Genomic DNA, 24,793 nt, shown 5'->3' with positions numbered 1-24,793 from the left:
CAACAACGACTATGTTTGGTAGATAAAAACATCTACTTACCTACATATACACATGTATACATGTACACACACACACTTGCTGGTTGGCTTACTTGTTTACACATGTGGCTTTCGCATGGCCCACAAAAGTATGCTTACATGTTAAGCTTGCTCAACGTCATAATTTACTATTTTACACGCATTACTTGCGCCATTTTCAATGTCTTTGCTGCCGCTGCTATGTGTGGCTGTGTGTGTGTAAGTTAGCGAACAAAACCGCTAGAGTAACATTTTATAAAAACGCGCGCCAAAAAGCAAGCAAGCAAAGCGAAAGCGCATAAACTTACGAAGCAGCGTTAAGATATGAAGTGAAAAAGCAAAACAGAAGCAAAACGCTGGCAAGCGAACGCAGTAAAGGAATGTCGGCCAAAGCATTGCTCTGTTGGCACATAAACGCACACACACACACACATGTGCACGTACTCATTCATAAGGCTTTTTCACGATATATGCGTGTGGCATTTGTAAGCAGGCAATGAACAGAGCGCATAACAGCCGGTACCCAACCACACCTAGATCACAAATGGGCGCTTTGGCATGTTCAGACTCAACCGTGCAGTGCAAGTGTATGTGGACGCTCGGCAGATGTGCGTTTTCCTTTGCTATCTGCACGACCAGAAAATGTGAGCAGCACATTGTGGCATGCCACTGACAACACATGCTACGTCTGGCAAATATTTTACTCCACGTTTATGTGCCGGTCTGGATTGTTCCACACATATTGATATGTGTACATACAAGCGGAACAATCAAGCTTTTGTTTGTCCACCTTGTCTTGTGTCTGTCGCGACAGACTATTTAAAGGAGCCAGTATTTTTACCGCAAACTATCAGAGCTAGCGATTCTCTTTATAGAAGGGAAAACGCTAACTTTCTGTCATGTTTTTTGAAGAATAATAGGTTTTAAACAATTGTGGCACTTATCTATCCAAAAATTTACTGGTTAGTGCTAATCAATAGCCAACAATTGTCACTTTGAAGTAAGCATGCTACCGAAAAATATACATAGAACTCTGCCTAGAAAATAGTACTCTTCAGCATTAAATTTTTTCCAATTAATGATGGGTTTCTTGACGCCAAACCTACTTTGGGTGTCTGAAGAATTTTCCTTAAGTTTTTCAGAACTTTTGGCAATACCTAACGAGAAACCCCCGCCAATAGAAAAAATGGAATGTTTTACGTTTTGTATTTGACTTAGGCTGCTGTAATAAGAGCTCCAGCAGTCCCGGTGGTATCCTAAAGGCCTAGGTGCATCGCAAGACAACCACTTTACCAAACCTAGCTTAGGCTGCTTTACCGACAACAGCGACCCATACTGCAATTGTTGTATTTGTGTTTTTGGATTCCATATTTTTTATCTAAAATCATTATCCATTCAGCATATGATAAGACTATTCTAGTAGATTTTGAAACAATCACTCTTTCAGAAGGTGTTACACGTTCGGTCAGCTACTCGTCACATACGAGTACATGGTACAGTGTAAAGTCAATTTGTGAAGTATGTCATACATCGGCAACCGACTACAACAGCAACTCGGCATCGAGGCTACACGAGGTGATCTCTTGCATTCTTGAATTCTACAAAATCTCAAGCTTCCACCTAGTATCACAACTAAGTATTCATGTACGCCCCAACCCTTCCAGTAGCAGAAAATTAGGTCAACAGCTTGTACTTACCTAGCGTTTTCATCATGTTGCCAACCATCTTCGTTTCCAATCAGAACCAAGGACAAAAACCGAAAACCGGTTAATTAGCCGAAAACTTTACGAAACCACGTAACCCCAGCAAATCAGTTTGTCATTGCTTTTCATTTGGAAATTTGTTTTCGATATCGTAAAAGGCAGCAAAATGTGTTTTAGAAAGAAATGGTAAACACAATTACGTTTAGCATTATAATATTCTTAAATGTGCTGACTTTGGGCGCGAGTGAAACGATCGATCGTACCTGTTTGCTTATGACAACCGTAAAATGGGTTGATGTGTGCCACGGAACTATAACGAACGAGATGAAACTTAAATACAAAGATCAATTGACAAACATTGGCACACCCTTCAAAATAATGATCTCCGAAAATGCAGACGTGGGCTTTCTGGTGACTTTCTATGATTCGTATCTACGAAATTGTAGCTCGCTTCGTGTCGACAGTAATTCGGTGGCCATGTGCGAAAATAAGGGGAACTATACGATAAAGAGATCTATGATTCACTGTTTTGAATTTTATCTCTTTTATGCAGATGAATTGACGCGAATATGCTACGATCCGGCTGATTCGAAGACACGACAAGCACCCCCAATTCGATTTACAGCACTTCATTATGCATACAAACCACCGATTGAAGCAGGTCAAGCTGGCTTAGATATAGGAATGAAGTGGGTATTTTGGTCAATCACCGCTATTCTGGTGTGGATAATGTAAAAAGACATGATTACATGTGTATATATAAACTAATGATCTGCATTAAAATATTATATGAACATGTCATATTGCACGGACGTTCGGTAAATATTCAGGGTGGTTGCTATTCAGAGTGTTGAAATGTTGATGCAACGTTTTGGGAGAACACGGTACTATTCAGCCCGTTTAGTGTCTTTATACGCCAGTTTTTGGTATGATTTTGTTTTTGGTTTCTTTAAAAGATAAGACATTAAACCCGTCGACTTTGATCTTAACATTTTTGTCTTAATTTTTAAACTCCCCACTCAGGAACTATTTTAGTTTCTCTTCTTCAGCACCTTGAAGCAAACAGGTTACTCATGTCTTATTTGAGATACAAAACTGTAATTTAGGTTTTAGGACCTTCGAACATAAGCTTAATACCCAGATATACAGCGAATGCAGACACCTTAGGTTCCAGCAACATGAAAACTAGAAATGGTAGAAAAACCGGAGAGTTGTTGGAAGGACATAAGGGAACATATGGTACATAACTCAGTCAGTCAGTTTATGATTTCGATCAGCATTTAAATAAATAGCTTGTTCTCTATTAACAAATAACCCTTTCTATAAATCCGGTTTCCCCTAGCCATATTTGTTTGTTTCAAATCATTCATGCAAATCATTGAATTTCCATATCGAAAGATCGAACTCGAATACGAAATATTCATTTGTATATTTTTTTCGTTGTGAAACTTTATTTTTTTCCTTTATTTTTTTGCTGTGAAAAGAAGACTCAACGGTCAAATGATTAGTAGTTTCGCAAATTTTGTGCTTTTTATCTGCAGTCTGTGCACTGTGACAGATGCAGCAAAGCTGAGGGAAAGCTGTGAGCCGCTCCTGAACTCAACTTGGATACATCTGTGCAATGGCGTTATAACAAAAGAAATAAAAATCAAATATAAAGATCAGTTGACCACAGTCGGTACACCTTATAAGATTATGACCTTGGCAAAGCAAGGCGAAGCTTCCCTGATCACCTTCTTCGATTCGGAAATACAGAATAGCACTTGGATCGCAATCAATAAAAATATGACGATTACATTAGCGAGAAGCAAGGAGATCAAAATGAAACCAAAGATGTTTTATTGCTTCAATTTCGGCCTGGAATATATGTCTGATTTACTGAATCTGTGTTTCGACCAAGCTGATACTTTGGCAAAACTGAAATGCCATTGTTTATATACGGTACTGCATTATAGCTACATGCCACCGCTGGTTTCGGCACAAGTTCGTTTGAATGCCGATAGCGCCTTCGCTGTTGTTTTTATGCTAGTAGCTTTGTTTATGAGCTTAATTCAAATGAACAGAAATCATTTATGAATAAAATTAAGAAGCGGTATGATTAATTGTAAAAAAATTTAAAAATAATTTATGCACGGAAATGAGGTTTGTGTATTATTATTCGAAAGAACGTTCTTTCAAATATTGATCATGGCTATGTCTCAGATGGTTCATTCTTTTAATGCGATTTTCTATGACTCGTTCGAGCATTTTAATCGGTAACTGGCGAATGACACATGTGATGTTTTGCTCCAAAGTCTAACGGTGTGATATACGATCTTGGTGGCCAATCAACCGTGAAATTATCTGTTCACCAAAATATTCTCCCAATAAATCTATTGATGGATAAGATTTGTGGAAAGTAGCGCCATATTGTTGAAACCAAATGCCGCCGAGATCACGTGCTTCCCTTTCAGACATCAAATAGTCGGTTACCATGTCGAGATAAAGGTCGCCATTGACGGTTGCGGCATAATTTTTGAAGAAATATGGTCCGATGATTCCACCGGCCCACAAGCCACACAAAACTGTTGTTTTTTCTGGATAAAACAGCAGTTTTTGAATCTCCTCGGGTTGCTCTTTGTCTCAAATGCGGCCATTTTACTTGTTTTCATAGCCATTGATCCAGAAATGGACCTCCTTGCTGAACAAAATTTGGTTCGAAAACGTCGGATCTTCTTGGAAGTTTTCAAAAGCTCATAAAACGGAGCGATGTCGCTTGGAAAGGTCTAGCGATTTCCGTTCTGGCATAAGCTGTATTTTGTACGCTAATTTAAGATCTAGACGTAAAACGCGCCAAGTCGTTTCATACATCAGTCCGAGTTGCTGCGTACGGCGCCGAATCGACTTCCCCCGGCCTTCATGTACACGCTCATCTAAGGCTGCTATATTTTCTTCACTGCATGCTGGACGTGGTATATTCGGTCGAATATTATTTAGTAATGAATGCGGGGTCTCAAGTTGGCTGATGCTGTTGTGAATAGTACGTTCAGTAGATCCATTATGTTGACCATAAACGATCTCTGAATGCTCGAGAAGTTATTGTGGTTTTGTTGGTCAAGATGGGTTACCATAAAAACATTCAGTAGTACTCCCAATAATATTGCATTAACCAAAGCTGGTTTGCCTATACACGCTGTATACTTGTATGAAGGTATGACGATGTAGCCATAGAAAGCGTTCCGTTCACTTCGCAAGCTTTGGCAAAAATTATGAGAATGAAATTAAATGTAGCTTTTTAAGTTGTCCGCCAGGTAGAAAGCAATTACACACACATTTAAACGTATACACGCACACACTCTTGCTTGTAATATACTACATATACATATGTATATATACAGTTATTCATATGTGTGACTTGGCATTACGGCAGCAACACGGTGAAGTGAAGTTTTCTAACCGCCGCGGGCTCAAATGCATTTATATACCATAATGTTCGTACATTCTCACTCAAACACAAATATTTTATCGTAATAATGTAATAGTAAATGTACATCCCTTAAGGCAGCTCCTCGAGTTGTGTCGACATTTACTTCTTCGCGCCATAAATTAAACGAAATTATGGGGTGGTTGGCCTCAACGCGCAACAATATGCCAGACAGCACATGCGCCCGACTAACTGCCGTTAGTCTTGTCACAATGCAACCCAGGAATGCGCTGCAATCAACTGTGAAAGCCGTGCCAGCGCGCTGAAATTGTAAGAATACTTATGCAGAAGTCTTAAAATGCTACAACGAACTTCTTTGACTTCTGCTGCTGGTATGTTAGTTTTCTTGCTTTCTTGCTGCAAATGCATGTGCATATGCTTGTGTGTATGTATGTGCCACATTTACTCCTGGCGTCTTACAAGGCAGCGCTATGAAGCGGGGTAAATACAGCTGACTCGCCGAAAGTTGCAGGCATACGGGCTGCACTTGGAGGCATTTACAAACGTATTCTTATTGTATTCGAATATATATGTACATAGTATATAGTTTTGTATATGCATACATATAGTTTCACTTTGACATTACTGCAGCCTGCTAATGCCTCTTTAAAATATAGTAAGCCACGTGTTAAGTTTTCTTCTTAGAAAAGCAGGAAGAGGCAACATAATTCTAGGCAATGCCAGGAAATTATTGGAGCGCTGCTTTTTGGATGTGCAGAACTTTCGCTTAAATAAAAACATAGAAAAGTAAATAAAATGTTCAATATTTTGGCCTTACAAGTTCGAAAATACGATGGCATTAAATGCTTGAATGAAATATTGGGTTAATGTTCGCCGGCACTGCGACTTATGAACAACATTTTTCGGCTACTTTTTCAGTATAAGAGCTTGAAAGTTTATAAATACAAGCTCCGTCTTACCAGACTAGACCTAGTAGGAGTCTAATGAAAATTAGTCACATGACATTTGTCATTTGTCTCTAGAGCTAATCACTCACGACAAAGTTGGCTCCATATTCAGTGTTAAAAATTAACAAAAAAAAACCTTTGGCATGCAGCCAAAGCTTTCAGAAGGTAAACAACATCAGGCAATAACCATCTTTGGAGAATCTCTTCACAATTGATTCAGAGTATGTTCAACATAGATTTCAAATGCCTGTGTTCACTTTGACAGCTGGTTTTGACACAGAAACTTCAAATTTAATGGGGAATGTTTATTATCATTCGAAAGAATATTCTTTGGCCTTAATTTTTTTAAATTATCTATTTTAAATATTGATCGCGAATACGACTCAAATGGTCCATCTATTGCGTTCAATTTTCGATGACTCATTCGAGAATTTCGACTAGTAACTGGCGAATGACAACCGTGATCTTTTGCTCCAAGGTCTGAATCGAAGCGGGAAGAAAACTTTACATATCCCCACAGGAAAAGACCGAGAAATTATCTGCTCACCGAAGTGATCTCTCAATAAATCCATTGATTCATGCGCTGTGTGGGAAGTGCCGTCGTCTTATTGAAATCAAATGCCACCGAGTTAATTAGCTTCAGATATAAATATAATAGCTGGTTATCATGGCTCGATAAAAGTCGCCATTGACGGTTACGATCTCACCGGCGTCAGAAATATGAACCGATGATTCCACCGTCCCAAAAACCACACCAACGCGTTGTATTTTCCGGACGAAATATCAGCTCTTGAATCTTTTCAAGTTACTCTTCGTCGGAAATGCGCCAATTTTGCTTGTTTACACGCCCTCTGAGCTAGAAATGGACCTCATCGTTGAATAAAATTTGGTTCGAAAACGTCGGATCTTTTTAAAACTGTTCCAGGCCCTATAGAGCGAAGCATCTGCTTGGATCATTCGTTAGAAATCAGCCAATACCAGAAAAATGTAAATTTGTGGTGAATTATGTGAGCGCCTGTTAAAAGTCAGACTTAGGACGCCCACAGGGTGGATATCTAAAGCATTTACGCTCGGCGCGAGCTTACATAACTGGAGCAGAAGTAAACCTTATCCGCCGCTGAAGTCGAAGCACTATTCAAGGTAATGTGGAAGCAATTTTATGTCGCTTCAAAAACAACAGTAGTCGTATCTTTTCAAGAAAACATTTGCAATTTCAAGGAATTATTCAGATTTTCTCAAAATAAAAAAAAGAAATTATAATTATAGACTTCTAAGGTAACGCGCATGGGCTTTGAGGTATTCTCTTACTGACATACTTACCACATCGTGTGCTTCGCTCCCAGTAAACAACACATTCCCTGTGTTTTCAGGAAACATTGAAGCTCCTTCAAGAGAATTTTTACATTCTTGACCTGTCTTCAACCATATTTACATAAATATACATATGTATATAGCGTAAAAAAAAATAATTATATACACATGCTTTATATCTATGAATAACATATACTCGTACGTCGACTTGTTCTGACATTTTCGCACATGTGAACTTCCATGACTGCGTCTCGGTTATTTAACCAACTAAGTTAGCATACAGCCTTGGCCATAACAATGAGCAATGCTGAGAACTGAGAATCCACAAAAGCCTTAAACTTAAAGCATTCAGCAAAGCGTAAATTCGTGCAAAAGCGTGCAAGTGGAAAATGGAGAAAAATGCCAGCAATTAGCAGGCTGTTGGGTTCTCTCTTAGAAAAAAAGGTAAAGCACTTGAAGTGCTCATTTTATTCCGTAGCAAATTGCGCTGCGATGGAAGAGAGAGTTTTAGAAAATTACTTGTGTACTGTGGACGGTTTACTGGAAGTATTCTATCTTAATCGTATCTACTTAGACACAAGGCACGAAATTAAAAAACAGACAGTTGGCCAATATGTCTACCCCTAGCTGCCCTAATGCAGTATTTTTTCGTCCAATCGTCAGGGAGCAATTGTCTAGAGTTGAATGTACCACATTATCCATTACGAACGGGGACCAAAGGAGTGGCTCTATGGATTATAAAATTAAGTATTTTTTTTTCTTTTTTTTTACTTATTCAAGTAAGGACTTCATATTTTAGCGAAGACGTATGAAAAGTCAAGAATATGTACATATATATAGTATATACCAAAAAAACTCTATTTAAATCTCCTGTGACTTTCTTAAACTTATCTTTGAACTTATATTCCATAAATCTGCTAGTGGATCTGGCCACGCGTTGCTGTGTTTTTGCTGGTATAGGAATCCAAGGGATTGCACTTGAGGTTTAATTTAGAAAATGTTCTTACAAATAAATTTCATTGGAAAAAATAACGAATTTAAGGCTGCTTTTTTAATGTCTTGTTTATAGCTTTTCTGTCCAGTGAATAGAGTTGTCCGCTTAATAGAGCTTTCACTGTATTTTTTTATTTACGAATGGTTTTTACTATTCTGTCTTCTAAATTTGTTCGAACTGGTCATAGTGTATTCAATTTTACTAAAATCGATTTACTGGATTAGGAGACCATCGCGGACAAACAACGTGACACGATAGTTTTATATACATATACGGATTAGAAAAAGTATAAAAAAGAATGGATGGGTTTTCTGAGAAGAGCAACCACCACATTTTATGATAATTTCAAATGTATTAAATTTAAAACAGTTAACTCATAAACATTCCGCGAAAAAGGGGCTAGAAATTAGTGAATTCATGGATAAAGTAAAAACCCTTTTTAAGAAATTCCCCTCGATTTTGGCATTTAAAATGTGACTTTTTTATTTCCGTCTAAACGCTTCGGAGCACCAGAGTCGGTGAATCAAGAGCAACACCAAATGAATTGCATTTTCTTAAAGCCACTGACCGTTGCGAGTCAGCCTAATCACCAGCATTCAAGCCCAATTTGTTAACTTTGAGTGATGCTGCCAAAGCGCCAGCTTAACTCGCACAAGTGTCGGTGGCCACTTCTCGACAGCAACAGCACTCAGGAATTTTTTATTTAATTTGACGCGCTTGGCCTTTTTGCGCCTCACTGTTAGTCAGCCACGACTCGCCCTTGCTGTGGCGACTGCACAGAAAGCATCTTCGCACTTCGGACATTGGCGCGTTTTGTGTAACACAAGCGAAAAAATGGGCGAAAAATAAAAGTGAACTGCGCGGGTGGAAGCTGTCTGTCATTTTTGCCACATTGTCGGCTATCTTTGTCTGCGCTTTGCTATTTTCGTGTTTTTGTTTCCATTTTAGAGGTGATTGGCGTTTGACGGCTACTCACTGGATTTCACTGCGTTGGCTTCGTTCGGTAGGTGCGCGAGCGGACTTGTTGCCGTTAGAAATAATAAAAGGCGAACAACAACTCAAAGTCGTCTGTGGTGGGCCGCTCTGCTAGGTCTTCTATTTGCAACAGATGCATGTAAACTATATGTGTGCTGCGTAATTCCTTTTTAGTTGTTATTGTTTCTGTCGAATTTTAGCCATTCACCAGTGATTGCAAGCAAATATCGAATGATAATGCTGCGACTTGCTTGGCGGTTTCCTTTGCAATTTCACAAAGAACTTGTTGACAACCATAAACGATTTTGAGCAGTGAGATATTCAATATCGTGCAACATGAAACTTATTCAAAAATTTCGAATGCAAAAGTGATACATTACACAAGTGCATATCTGTTAACTTTTAGTCGAGTTCGATTTTTTCAAGTGACTGTTGAAGCACAAAATAAATTTTTAAATTTTTTATTGTGCAATAGTTTGAATTAAATTTTAATCGATGGCTGGCCCAACATAATGAGTTTAGTTAATTATTAAGAAGTGATTCGATAGAAATAGAACAGGAGATGAAAAGTGGATTAAATACGACAATAATGTGTGAAAAAGATTTAAAAAATGGTCGCAAAGCCGGGACTTACGCCGGAAAAGAATCATCCTCTATGAACCACTCCAGCCTGGTCGAACGACACAATTTGTTTCGGTCAATGCAGAACTCCTTTAATGGAGTAAAGTTGGCTTCAAGAGAAGCCTGTGAAAATTACTTGTCGCAGTTCTTCGCCAAGAAACCAGAAAAGTTTTACACTGAGGGAATAATTCTCTTGAGATTTAATGTCTCTGGAGGAAGGTGGTCGACCAAAATGGTATATATTTGGTTCTTTAAAGTTCATTATATATAAAAACAAATATGTTGAAGTTTGATTAGAAATACGAAAAGACTTTTTCGACTACCCAATATGTATATTTTTTTGTTTTGTTAGCGCCGTTTTAGTACTTTCGATCAAAATATTATCCTTAACCTACCTTCCATAACTGTGTATGTATGTATCAGTTTTAATGGGTAGGGACCTCTAGCACTTTGTGAAGTCAATACGCTTTGTGATTCTGAAAATTTGGATCTCAGCATATTACTAGACCTCAGATGACTTTCAACCTCAGATTATTGGCAAGAAATGTGATTCATACACAGTAGCGAATACTTATGCAATATAAGACATATACATATCTTCAATTTGTATATTAGGGTGAGTCAAAAATTTACCTATCGTATTCATCATTATAATGAGCTTATATAAAGAAAAAAAATATCCCTGTGAAATAAAATTTATTCTTGAAAGGTCTCGGTTCATATATAAAAAAACTCGTAAAAGAATCTAATTTTATGAGAAATGTTATAATTTAGCATAAAATTATTTACTACGCAGATTTTTTAAGACATTAAAACTATCTAAAAAAGATACCGAGATAAAAAATAGAGTGAGATTTTTTCAGTTCAAAAATTCGTACATTGCAAGTTTTGATAAGCTAGACTTTAAAGCTAAAAAATTTTCCTTGCAGAGCTGTTTTTCCCCTTACATAGTATATACAGTACGTAGATTCATTCCATCCCATGAAATCTATTTTTTAGTTTTTGGCTCGCCTTAATATAACTACATACTGCTCAATATAATTACTTATATTGCTATTTCCTATTCTCCTTCTTCTTATCTGTATAAATTTTACTCTTACTTTCATTTCGTGCGCATCACCTCGTTCTTTTCCTACCAAGCATAACATTTTATCTCTTTTCATGGATTTTCTCATTTCTTTTGCGGTGTGTCAGTTAAATACATACATATATCAGCTATGACGCGTAATCGCTCGCCGCTACCGCTGATGAATAATGAATTATGATGCCACAAAAAAAAGCGAAACGAAATAAACACTACCTCTCTTGCATGCTCTCTATTCCTCCATCCGCAAGCCTACTAGAAAAGCAGTATAAATCCCGTGTGGCTTTAAGAATGCTTATGAATATTATATCGAAGATAAACAAACGAGAAATAAACTAAAGTAAAATAAAAGTGATTTATTTGTTGCTTTTAGAGCGGACATTTGAGATCTGAGTCAAGATTGTCAAGCCTACAAAGGCAATTATCACTTGGAAAATAAAAGTTTCGCTTAGACTGTGGATAAATATTTATCTGATTGTAGACTGTCAGGAAGAGTATTTCGATTAGGTGTGTCGCGAGAAACTTTTGACTAATGCGATTCTTTAAATTTTTGGAATCTTGAATATAAGTTTTTTTTTGAAATAGTAGATACAACTGTATTGCATTGGATAGAAAAAGAATAAGAGGAATATAATGCCACCGTGGTCAATTTGAAACCATTTTCCCCCCTTATAGAGGTGGAAATATGTATTGGAAAAGTCATATTGAAGAAAATTTAGAAATACTGGACACTTCTAACTAGTCGAACTCTGACTAAAGTAAGAATTAGTGGTACTATATTCTCATATATACTTGCATGTATATAGAGTTTTAATATTGATGTCTCTGGCCTTACCTCATGAATTTATTTTCTCATTACTTCCCGACATTTCTCATGTCTATTTTATCGACGAACAAGTGCAGAGTAAAAGTAGGAAGAAGAAAATAAAAACAAAATTAAATGTTTACCAGCGCCTCTAAGCACCTGACAGTGGCTGTGGGCAGCTTTTGAAGCTACACAGCTTTATTTGGGCAAAAGCGTTCAAGCAATTGACGGCAACTCCAAAATTGGTAGCTCTAAATTGGAAGTGAAATGGTTTAGGTGCCGTATTCGTTAGTGCTGAAAATTGCTGAACGCGAATTTAATTGATTTTTTTGCATTCTCCGCAAAGTTAAATTGATAACGCTACATATGGTAAAAACCGGCCCATAAAAAAGGTGTCAAGTTCAGTTGCATAAATATTTACTAACAAATAAATATCTGTGAGCCTCGTTGGCAAATACGTTTTTATGAGTGCATTCTGCTTATGTCTGTAAAGCTTTGTGTATATGCACGTATGTATTACATAAATTGCTGAATTGCAAATAAATTAAAACGCGGCAATAAATCCAATCAGCAACACTTCCTGTGCACTTTTTTGGCTGACTCACAGTAGGCGACTACGATTGGCGGAATGCTTTGAAATTAAGTGAAATGCATACCATATTTACTATATATACATACATATCTTACATAACATATATAATTGCTATAAATTACGGAAAAATGCATTTTTTTTTTTGAAAGAAATATTGTTTTTATCGCATTCATTGATGTGTGTGCTTACCATATGGCAATATTTCGCAGTTGAGTATGTTAGAATTCAATCTAAGAATGTGGAGAAAAGCATTGACAATGGCGATGATTATCAAATCGACAAAGATATCGATGGTTTTGTGATTTGATAACAATATGAAGTTTTACCTAAAAAGATCGCTAATAGCATTTACAGATTAATACTATTCCAGATCATTTCTAAGTCAGTTTTTTTAATTAATTTTTGACTAAAAAATCTAAAAAACTCGTTTGACTTCTTCCTAAAAATATATGTTTCTTACCTCCGATTCAAATGTTCTCATGTCATGCTTGATATTTTCGTACTTATGTCAGAAGAACATATTATATTATGTGGACCACTTGTATACCAATAAATTTGACCCCAACTGGAAACGAAAACACATTTTCACGTATTATAATATTAATCATTATTATGGACTTCAAAATAGGCTTTCAGACAACACTTGATCCAATTTACGTTACACTTGTAACCTCGGCTGGGATGACCCAAAGTGCCTTCATTTTGGTTTTATCGGTCTCGACTCATTTTAGGAACGCCATTCATTAGATTGCTGGACAGTTGCAAGTTGTTGTTGTTGTAACGATTATCTAATCCCCGTTAGGGTGGTAAGTTTCAGATGAGTTGTCAACGAGGTCATCCAACGGTAGGTTCAGGAAACGTGCTGTTTCGACGCAGTCGGACCATAGGGGAGGGGTGTCAGATTTTTAGAGTTAGCTGGGCATACAAAGAGGTGGTTTGATTCGCGCAGGGATTTTTTGCATGCTGGACAACTATTTGGTATGTCAATTCGGGATAAAGAAGAGTTTAATCTGCTACAGTATTCAGAACAAATGTCAATTTCCACGACAGCCGGTTCTACGTAATCGGAATTGAACCGGATTTTATCTATCCAAGAGCTGGTACGTTTTAGATTAATGACAGGTAGTAAGCTACGATGCCGAACACCTCTACTCAACGTCGAGTTTAGAATTGACACATTGCATACTCAAAACATTGACCAAAAAATGTTGATTTTCATGAACTGTTTCTTTAACTTTTTCGATGTAATTGTCATTAAGAGAGTTGGAGAGACAACTAGGATAAGATACGTGTTCTATAATCCCACGACCTTCACTGTATACTCTGTGCCACTTAAATACTCGTACTTGTCATAAAGTGGACTTCCAAAAACACTTATGCAACATTTTCAACGTTTCTCTAGTCGATTTCCTTTTGAAACACGAAGTTTCAAACTCTTTATTATTTCTATGAAAAATGGCCGACAAACTTTTCGGATTTTAATCAAATAGCTGCCACATACACATTAATTGACATATGAAGACCAAACTTCACACGAATATATGTAGAAAAGGTTGCACCTAAGTGTCTAGGAAATAATTTTGTAATGATTCGGTAGGCGCCGCAGTTTTAATAGACCAGTGCGGGTCAGCTTTCACTAGATGGTATATAAAGGTGTGGGATGAGACATATTTTATGTCGGAAAATATTGCATAGTTTTGAAAAAAAAAGTCTTAGTCTTTTATAATTGATTTATTTTGACTTCTTAATATTTATGTAGACTATTTTTGAATACAACATTTCTCCTTTATGTTAATCAGAGCTTTATTTAGAGCTATTATAACTTTGGATGGCGTGGAAATGTCGCCACTTTTGATCATGAAACGACCAGGAAATTGTTGTACCAGATACCGAATAGTTTCATTTATAGCGAGAGAGAACGCAAGAGCTTTGAAAGAGTTTGCTGTCTACCAATATACAGTGATAGGAATGTTCATCGTCTTTAAAATATCTTCCCAGCTCCAATTTTTAACAAATATTAATGCCAGAATTGTTCTGTGTTTATATTCTGACTCATCCTGTACAACTATGAATGTAGACAGATATTTTCGTTTACGTTTGCTCATTTTTTAAATCATAAATCATCACTTATTTGCAATGCTAAAAGCACAATTTAAAATATTAAAACTGTCACACAGTAATATTCATAATGGAAAACTGTTATTACGCTGATCACAGGGTGAAACGCGACTTTATTAGTTGAATGACCTCAGCGTTGTGTCATTGTAAACAAGCGTGCTGGATTTAGTATATTTTTCCATACTCAAATTGTTGGCAATTTCGAGCTTCGTGTTCTTAAATTACGAACGTCTTGTAAATAAAACTCATGTAAATATATATGTATGTGTGAGAGAACTGTGTTTGTAGATTTGTTTGCATATGCAAAGGTATGCAATTACATGGGAAAAATCGCGCTGCCATTGTCATTCACAGCAGTGCCACAAATTTCGCTGCCACTACTAACCAACTGAGAGTCAAAGCGACAGCGCGGCTTTGCCTCCATTTCAGCGCCCGGCGCTTCCGGCCGACGCGTCGTCATCATCAACGTCTCCGACGTGTCTCGCGTAACACATAAATTATGCCTCACTTTTTGCCGCGGTTGCCTATTTATGTACTTGTCCCTTGTTGGCAGGCAGTCAGCGCGAAGTATCGAATAAGAAACGGCAAGAGGAAGCATTTGAGCATTGTGGAACTCGAATTCATATCAAAGGACGGCTTACTTAGCAATCGTGATTTCTGTTGCTGCCGCCGCCACCGCTGCTTGGCAACGGTGCTGAAGCAATGCCTGCAGCGGCAAGCAGCCAGTCAAATAAGTCACCCCGTCAGCCAGCCACTCACTCACTCACACACACATGCAGGCATTCACTCATGCATTCATGCCGGCGGTCTGACAACTCACATGTGAAGAAATGCCACTTTTTCCTTGGCATCTCCTTGCAGGCGCTGGAATGCTGAGTGCAGCTGCTTTGCCAGCGTCCTTTCGGCTTTTTCATTAGTCTGTTGATCTGGCGCTTTTGTTGTCAGCGCATAACTGTATATATCTCACATCATTTGTGTATGTGTGTGTGTGTGTGTGCAAGCATAGGTGCATTCAGTTCGGCGACGTCTGCTCGGTCTGCGCCCGGCCTTGTCCTTATCCGCATTGCAATAAATGTTGTCGACAACAACAGCAATAACAACAATGCGAACAGTAGCTGCATGTCGGTAAATTGCTGCTTGTTCGCTTAATATCGAGCGCCACTTAGAAATTAGGAATGCCAGTCGCGTCCAATCACGACTTGCGCGCCCGTATTTCTTGTCGTCATGCTGCCACAGCTGCGCCAAGTGCGCGCACACACACACGTGCACACCAAATACGTGTGTTTGCGGGCACATAATTCCTGTCGTCGTCTATGAATACCTATGAGCCAGCTATCAGCGCTGCCGCTCCGTGAGCGCCCTGCTCGTCAGCGCTGCTGTGCCACTGTGCGCCGTTATATTTATTTCATATCCTTTTAGTGCATTTATTTTATTCGTCTATTTTTATGACTCTTCAGTCGTTATATTTTATTTGAAGCTTAATGTGTGCAACAACAATCAGCGCGGCTGGTTGCATGTGGCATGCTTGGCGTTCGACGTCTGTGTGACGACATTTTTTTTTTACAAATGTTTGCGAGCTTTCATTTACTTCGGTGTCCATTAGTCTGCTCGTTCGCTATATGGATTTATTGCGCTGACATATCAGCAATGAGTTTGCATGCATTGCACTTTGTTGTGGCACAATTCACTTCTCGTGCAACATGCCGGCACAAATTCATATACATATGTAAGCCGCACTGCCTCTTGGACTTGCCGCTGCTGCTGATGCTGATGCTGCTGCTGCTGCTGCTTATCTGATGTACTTATATCTCTTACAAAATTCGTATTTATGGTTTTTACAAATATGCAATCGTACGTGTTCGCATTCTCTATTTATTTATACTCACTTACCACAGCCAACTACTCGCCTCGGTTGCAAATAGCTGCGAATGCGTGCCTGTGTGCCTGTGTGTGTGTGCGTGAGTGCGTGTGCGGCAGTTTAACTGTGTCAATCCGGTTGCTAGCTTCACGAAAGCTGTCGCAGCAATGCCCGATTTGAATGCATCTGAGTGGATACCTCAAATATAGCACAGCCACACATAAAAACATGCTTGCTAAATGGTTGTCTCTTTTGCAGAGAAAATGCGAATATGACTAGCAAAGGAATGCAGATGAAATATTGCACCCGAAAGACTCTGGTCCACCGACCGCTCCAAAAATAACCGCTTCTTCATATTGTAAAACCACAAAGTGACTCAACGATTCGATATTCTAAGAAAGCTTTCGAATTTCAACATTCAAGTAGTCATTGTGGTGTCTCTTGGCGAGATTTTTCACTGAAGCATTCGCTTGTGATACGTAATCATCGGAGAGAATCTCGAGATGTACTCTTTATCTCTCAATCTTGAAAACTCAAAAAATATATATTTTTAGTAAAAATTAGTTAACTGAAATCAAACTGCGGGGTTCTTCTTTGCAAATCGGTAGTTTAAAAAGTCTTCACAGCACACTTATTTTCGAAATTTTTCATCATTTACTAGCAAGTGTGGCCATTTTGAACTCCGAAATACTACATTTTGCCATCTGCTTCTTCTTTGCTGGCGTAGATACCGCTTACGTGTTTATAACCGAGTTTACTACCTACTTCCTTAACGCTGTTTGGCGGCAATTGGAAATTCCAAGCATAGCCAGGTACTTCGTCACCTGGCCCTTCCAACGGAGTGGAGGTCTTCCTCTTCCTCTACTTCCCACGGGCGGGTACTGTGGTGAATACCATCAGAGCTGGTGTTTTCATCCTTTCGGATGACATGACCTAGTCAGCATAGCTGACTCTTCATTTCCGGAACTATGTCAATGTCATCGTATATAGCTCTTCGTTCCGTCGAATGCGATACTCCCCGTTGCCAATGCGCAAAGGACCATAAATATTTCGCCAAACCTTTCTCTCGAAAGCTCGTAACGGCGACTTATAAGATGTTGTCATCATCTTTGCCTCTGCGCCATATAGCAGAACGGGAATAATGAGTGACTTGTAAAGTTTGGTCTTTGTTCGGAGAGAGAGTACTTCACTTCTCAATTGCCTACTCAGTTCGAAGTAGCAAGAGTTATTCTGCGTTGGATTTCGAAACTGACGTTGTTGTTGGTGTTAATGCTGGTTCCAAGATAGACGAAATTATCTACGACTTCGCAGTTATAACCATCAACAGTGGCGTGGCAGCCAAATCACGAGTGCGACGACTGTTTGTTTGATGACAGGAGATATTTTGTCTTGTACTCGTTCACAACCAGACCCATACGCCTTGCTTCCTTATTAAATCTGGAGAAAGCAGAACTAACCGCGCGGTTGTTGAAGCCAATGATATCAATATCATCGATGATGAGTTTTAAATATTATATATATTTTTTTAGTGAAAAAATATTGAAATAATATTCCATTTTCATAGTTAGTGAAGGCAATCGAATTGTACCAGCTTTTGAAGGCGTATATTTAATTATTTACTATATAGCAAGCCAACGCAAACCAATGATGGCCTAACTTCACTCAGAGCGCACCGATTGTCAACCAGTGATTTACTCTGGCATGTTGGCTAACCGACTGCCTAACACTTGAACTACATAAATCATTTTTTATTTTCACTTTTATGGCTTTTATGTGTTACTCCGTGCGGTTTGAATCATGCTGAAGCATCACATTCGGTGGCGTGGCTTCCAAATAAATATGTATGAGCGCATCATGTCATCAATACGGTTGTGTGTGGCACAGATCCGGTGCAACGAAGCGTGCGTGTGTGTTGGTGTGTGCATGAATGTGGAATGTTTGGCAGGATTAAAGCAGTGCATCAATGTACAAACACTTTAGTGTTCACAATGATTTGCTGACTTGTAATGCTCTGCATGCACAACTGGGAAGCCGGAGCGATTTTTGTAGATTTATGCTCGCTCCGCTCAGAGGATAATTCACCCGGCACAGTCGACAAATCCGCTCATTCATCATCGAATCTGGGCTCCACAATGTTATTTAAATGCAAAATTATTTAAGCACAACATGCACACACACAAATATATATGTATATATATATATATTTATGTGCAAAATTGTCAAATGCAGTGGCAATCACAGCAAAGTGGACGACCTATGTGCTCGAACGCCTTAAAATATGCTAAATGCAGTTATATCATTTGCTGTTGTTGGTTAAATCCACCATAAACGACAAGTTGATGCTATCTTAATTACATGTGTACAAATTTATTTTAACCAAATTTTGGTTAGTTGTTGGTTGCAATATTATTTACCTCAATTATTGCATATTTGAATTTTTGGTTAAATACCAAGGCATTTTTGTGAATTAAAGTCAGAATTTATTCATGTGTTATGTTAAATGTATGCCATTAAAGTTTTCCGCTGTGAAGCATGTAATGCGTAAATTAATGGCTCGTTAAGGCCGTAAAGGCAAAAAATAAATCCTCTAAATCGTTTTCAAAAGAATTTTCTATCGTTTCATTAATTTAGGATCAGCTGTGGCGCTTAGTGATTACACTCCCTATATATATTGGGTAGTCGAAAAAGTCTTTTCGTATTTTGTCAATAGATGTCGTTGCAGTCGTATATCTCCAGTGCTACCTGTTATATTGTGTCATACAATATAGTGTTGGAAAGGTGAGATTTTAAGCTTCATTTAACTAAAAAAAAATAATTAATTAAATTTGGGGAAGTTGAAAAATGTTACAGCTGTTCAAAAATGAGTAAAAATCACGAAGAAATTCGATTTATTTTGAAAGTTTTGTATAAAAAGGAAAGAATGCCACGCAAGCCACCAATAAAAGTTTACGAAGACGATGCTGTAGCATAACAATGGTTCGCTCGCTTCCATTCTGAAAACTTCGATGTGAAAGATGCACCACACTCTGGTCGACATATCGTTAAAAAAGGTTTTGAACCTTTTAAAAAAGGCCGGCTACAAAAAGAAGCTCGATGTTTGGGTACCACATGAATTGTCTGTGAAAAATTTAATGGACCGGACTAACATCTGCGAATCTTTGCTGAAACGAAATGAAATCGAACCAATTCTGGTAACAGGAGACGAAAAGTAGATCAAATACGGCAATAATGTGCCGAAAATATCATGGTCCAAGCATGGGGAAGCTCAACAAATGGTTGCAAAACCAGGATTAACGCCTCGAAAAGTTATGCTGAGTGTTTGGTGGGATTGGAAAGGAATCATCCACTATGAGCTGCTCCAGCCTGGTCGAATGATTGACTTTACATTTTACTGTCAAAAACTGAAGAGATTAAAGCAAGTCGATTGCTCGAACGCCCAGAACTGATCAACAGAAAGGGCTTCGTTTTCTATTAGGACAACGCTAGACCACACACATCTTTGATGTCTCGGCAAAAACTGGGAGAGCTTGGCTGGGAAGTTTTGATGCATCGACCATATAGCCCTAACCTTGCACCATCGGAATACTAATTATTTCGGTCATGCAGGACTCCATTAATAGAGTAAAGTTGGCTTCAAGAGAAGCCTGTGAAAATTATATGTCGCAGTTTTTCGCCAAGAAACCAGAAAAGTTTTACACTGACGGAATAATGTCTCTAGCGGAAAAATGACACAAAGTGGTCGACCAAAATGGTACATACTTGAATATGACGAAAGTGAACTTATTTGCCATGGTGAGTCTGATGAATTTTCCGCCTTTCTAATGTCGCGTCATCAATGCTATTTGTTTGGCTCAAAAAATGTGAATATTTATTCTTTTTCGCAATAGTACCAACAAACTTTTATATCGAAGAGCAATTTCTCAAAGCGTTAAATTTCGAAAAATACAGACATTTAGTCGGCGCTTGTGAAACTTATACTCCAAAACTATAAAAAAAAAATATGATTTTCCTGTCTTATCGTTGCATATAACGAGCAATTCGTTTGAAATTATCCACAACTCACTTCCGTCAATTTATCCAAATCAATAATTCGTTTTAAACCCCCCAACACCTATCAGAGCTTTTGTGCATTGACACTCGCACTATCTCAACACAAACAGTTATCTTATCGCAATGCAAATAGACGCATAACTGTTTCTATTTACCCAAGTGTAAGTTGCTCAACTTCGTTGGTTATCTTTTTCGAAAACAAAAATGCATCAAACCAAAATTCCACTGGGGTGATGAAACACCGCTATCGACTTTTACTTCTATACCACCAAACAGCGACAAAAACCAATAAGTTCATCAAAGCAACGACACAGAAAGGGCTCTATTTTAGGTCAATGCCAAACTGTTAACTCCAAATGAATATGATAAGCAAAGGAAATGTTTTATTTACGAAAAGATAAATAGTGTGATTTCTAGTTAAATTGATTTGCTGAATTGAAGTTGGGCGGTTACAAAAAGTTCAAGTACCAAAGGGTTAAAAAAGTCTTAGTATGAGTATTTTTTGTTCCCAAACAGGGTGTATAGACAGTAATTGAATGGTTAAAGGATCAAGATGAAAATAGAATTCACTTTCGAATCTTTCTACATAGTCTCTATATTTGGCCTTAGAGCTTATTTCGTATAAAATTATATAAAATTTTGTGGGGACTTGTTGAATCGGAAAATATATTTTTTAGATTGATACAACCATTTTTAAGTTCGTGTGCAGTTTGATCGCCACAATTAGTGTGCGTTTTGCAGTTGTTTGTCTATGATTCGAAAGGTTTATCTGCCAATTTTTACCATGGAAAAAGTTGTACAACGAGTTCGCTCGAATTTTTACAATTTCATTGTTATCACGGCTACGGCATCATTGAAAACGTAGCAGAAGAGTCATGAGGATCTATTTAATCATCAAGGTTTTTGAGTGGCAAAAAGTATTCTGTAAAGGTCGTGAAGTCATCGAAAACCTTCTTCAAGAGAGTTGTCCATTCACCTCTGTTAATAACGATAACATCGAAAAAGTTAAAGACAAGTCTTTGCAAATTATCTTGTTGGCATCAGAAATATAGCAGAGGACCTCAGTAACCTTTATGGATCGACTTAACATATTTTGTTTACGAGCATTTGGGGTCCCTACTGTATGATGCACTGTAGGAGGAATCGATAGAGAGACCGCAGAGTCTGTTAAAATTCGCGTCAAGCGCAGGCATCCTAAACGATGACTACTTCTCTTGGACTTGGCAACTGAACTCCATCTGGTATGGCAAACTGGTCTATGCGTAGGTATTGGCCTACCAGATTTACCTAACCTTACCTAAATACGCTGAGAACCAATGCTCCTTGGATGTTGGTTAAAGTTTGGAACTAAACGAATGGCAGCAAACAAAATCCCCGATGAAAGAGCAAACAATTCATTTTAACTAAGAAACTTCAGGAAAATTATACAGACAGATTTTTTAACAGTTTTGCTGACTTTTGCAGAGAGCAGCAAACCGTTGTAGTGTATTTTTGATGAAATTAAAACTTTATGTATAAATCGGGACATCGGTCTTTTCGTCTTACCATACAAATAAGATGAAAAGACTGCCTTAAAATACCCTATCTTGAGACGAAAAAAAAGCAGATCTGTCGAGAAGGTCAGGTCTGGTCAAGTAGCTTCAAAAGCTGTTATTGGACTTAAGGGTAGTTTTTTCAGACAAATCTGTGTTTAAGAAGTTTGCTGGAGTTGCATTTATGAATAAATTAAGGACAAGTTATGCAAATTCCGCTAAACAAAGTAAGCAGTGAAGCAAGTAGCAAGTGAGCTGAGGTTTCCTAATTTTTGTATTCTTAAAAAATGTTGGTAGAATTTAAGAGCAAAGCTTGTATGACTGCCGGAGAGTACTAGCATTCTACCACTAGCTATGCTCAATTAAACTATTAAATTATATTTATTTTCATAAGTCACAAACATATGTATATATATACAGGCATAAAAATCGTCCACAACTTTCCAGCAGCACACCAGAAGTTGGATTATGGCAGCCACATATTCATCTGCGTCGCCGCAAAAGCAAAATAAACGTTACTTACAAAGCACCCTTCGCAGCAAGATATAATTATATATGTATGTGTGTGTAGTGCCCACCGGTGCTCGTCATCACCGGCATGAGCTACCCCTGCTTTGTCTCCGACACCCAACAAACTAATGGTAATGACGCATGCGCGCCGATGGCTATCAAATAGTCTGCGCAATACATACACACACGCACACATGTGTGGATTATGACTTTGATGAGTGTGCATCTGGTGAACGTTACTGTTTGCAGCAGATGCGGGCTAGCGCCGCTTAGCCATAACGCGCTGTGCGGCGCTGCGCCACTGCGTCAAAGGTGTCAATTGGCGCGCAGTGCAACGCTCTCTCCACGAGGGATGTTTGGGAAGAGCGCGTGCGCAAACTCAACAATCCCAAAACAAACAAGCGTAAAACGGCAGTTGTGTTATTTGGCGCTACTGCGCGGTCCCAACTATCAAACAACAACATTACTCAGATGAAAGAGCAATAAAAATGTACGCGACTAAATGGAATTTATGCGCGCACACACACTCACATAGAAATATACGTATAATAAATATAACACGCTGTAACAATGCGGTGCATTATGTGGAACGAGTCACTTATGGGTAAATGTACAAAAATACAGAAGAACAACAACGACGATGGTAGAGGCATAAGGGGGTTGCAGCGCGGCGAGTAGGAAGCGCATTAACGTCTGACAGCCGAAAACGACAGCTGCACGACTTTGAGCACACGACATAGAAACTAGCACATACAGCACCTACCAATAACGCCCGAAGACTCAGCCGATAACAAACGTGCCACTTACCGCTAGTCCAACTGGAGCGACCGGTGTGTCGTATTGTTTCTTCTGCTTCTCTTTCGGTTATTCGTGCACAGCTGTTTTGCGCGCTGAAGACTCAACTGTGCTAGCTGCTAACTTTGCTGATAAAGCCGGCACTCAAAGTGGTTACTAAGTAACCAAGAGAGGCCAAGAGACTCATTGAGTGCACGGGCGTAGCGCGCACTGGGAGACTCGAGTGAGGAATGCTAACTGCCTGGCTGCCGGCTTAGTCACTAGAAGGGCGCAATGAGTCATGCGATAGCACGTAAGTTCTCGACAACTCAATGCAAACATACTTTGACCAGTTTGACTCATTTTACTGCTTTGACTCATAAGAGCGCGCTCAGGGAGAGTGCGACTGTGAGTTGTTTACCTGTAGCCCATTGACAGTCTTTTTTGAATTGTTGACAACAAACGCGATTGACTCGCACCACAACGAAGACAACGTGTGCGCATTCGGCAAAGGCTACGAAAGACGGTAGGCAGCGACTCGGAATGATCGTAGCGTTTAAGACGTGAATATCAGTTATTGGCAGTAGTTGGGCAGAGACGGGCGCGAACAGATGATATGTGGGGGTTAACGAAGTAAACAAATGCAAGTAACTGATATGTGATTTTGCAAAGAAAACTGGACACTAAGCGAAGATAATAAAAAAAAAAAAAAAAAAAAGGAATAAAAAACATTTTTGGAAAGAAAATAAAAAAGTGTTGAAAAAGTGCTTATTTGGATATTTTTTATATAACAGTGTTTCATTTACTAAAAAATATTTTCGCGCGCTAAACTACAAAGCGTCAAAAAAGTTTATTTGCTAGACTAAAAATTTGGTGAACCGAAAAGTGGCTTTGTTTTGTGTCGGAAAAGCATAAAATATTTACACAAAAGCAGTGTCTCACCCACAAAAGTTCCGAGTCGAAGTAGAACTTGCTAATTGTTACTAACAAGAGTAGTAATTGTGGTGGCATGAGAAAACAACAATAATCTTGCGCGCAACAACAGAAAATCGCAGTTGACAACAATTCGTTTGGTGCGTGTTTTGAATAAGAAAGCCACACACAAAACAAAAACAAAAAGTTCAAAACAAATTCGAAGCAAAATACAAAGAAGTGAGTGGAATTCTTAAAAAAAACAAACACACGAAAGTTTACGAAAAAGTCTACTAAAGTAAAAAAAAAAACCTTTGACTTTGTAACGTCGTCACACACTCTTAAGTGCTCGCCGTTGTAAACACGATTGTCAATAACTTTGGCTACTGTCATTGCTTCAACGGATACACGCCGCCTTTTACGGACCGCTACGTCGATTTTAAGCACAAACATATTTGGATTACGCGTATTCGTTACCTTTCCACTGTTCTAAAAGCGTGCAACGGCTCTGGAGGCAATACTGGTAAGTAAGCTTTGATGTACAAATTGGCTGTTAACGGGTTAA

The 24,793-nt window shown here is 38.5% G+C and overlaps 4 protein-coding genes across 8 annotated transcripts in view; 3 read left to right on the top strand and 1 right to left on the bottom strand.

Moving 5' to 3' along the window:
• LOC126756393 (inositol-pentakisphosphate 2-kinase) overlaps positions 1-24,793 on the bottom strand; it is a 214,613-nt gene that overhangs the window by 92,252 nt on the left and 97,568 nt on the right. The gene's annotated exons all lie outside the window — the stretch shown is intronic.
• On the top strand, positions 1,898-2,456 carry LOC126756401 (uncharacterized). The gene has a single exon (XM_050469451.1). The coding sequence runs from the start codon at positions 1,905-1,907 to the stop codon at positions 2,454-2,456; it is 552 nt and encodes a 183-aa protein (XP_050325408.1). The 5' UTR covers positions 1,898-1,904.
• LOC126756402 (uncharacterized) lies at positions 3,204-3,797 on the top strand (the record flags this gene model as incomplete). The annotated part of the gene is made up of 1 exon (XM_050469452.1): positions 3,204-3,797. A coding segment is annotated over one exon (594 nt), but the record flags the coding sequence as incomplete, so codon positions are not given.
• LOC126756390 (uncharacterized) overlaps positions 23,662-24,793 on the top strand; it is a 33,581-nt gene continuing 32,449 nt past the window's right edge. The window contains exon 1 of the mRNA XM_050469432.1: positions 23,662-24,751. The gene's annotated coding sequence lies outside the window, so the exon portion shown is untranslated. The remainder of the gene's footprint in view (positions 24,752-24,793) is intronic.

The sequence above is a fragment of the Bactrocera neohumeralis genome, chromosome 4 (assembly GCF_024586455.1).
Source record: "Bactrocera neohumeralis isolate Rockhampton chromosome 4, APGP_CSIRO_Bneo_wtdbg2-racon-allhic-juicebox.fasta_v2, whole genome shotgun sequence".
Taxonomy (NCBI): Eukaryota; Metazoa; Arthropoda; class Insecta; order Diptera; family Tephritidae; genus Bactrocera; species Bactrocera neohumeralis.
This window is presented reverse-complemented; position numbering and strand designations above follow the sequence as displayed.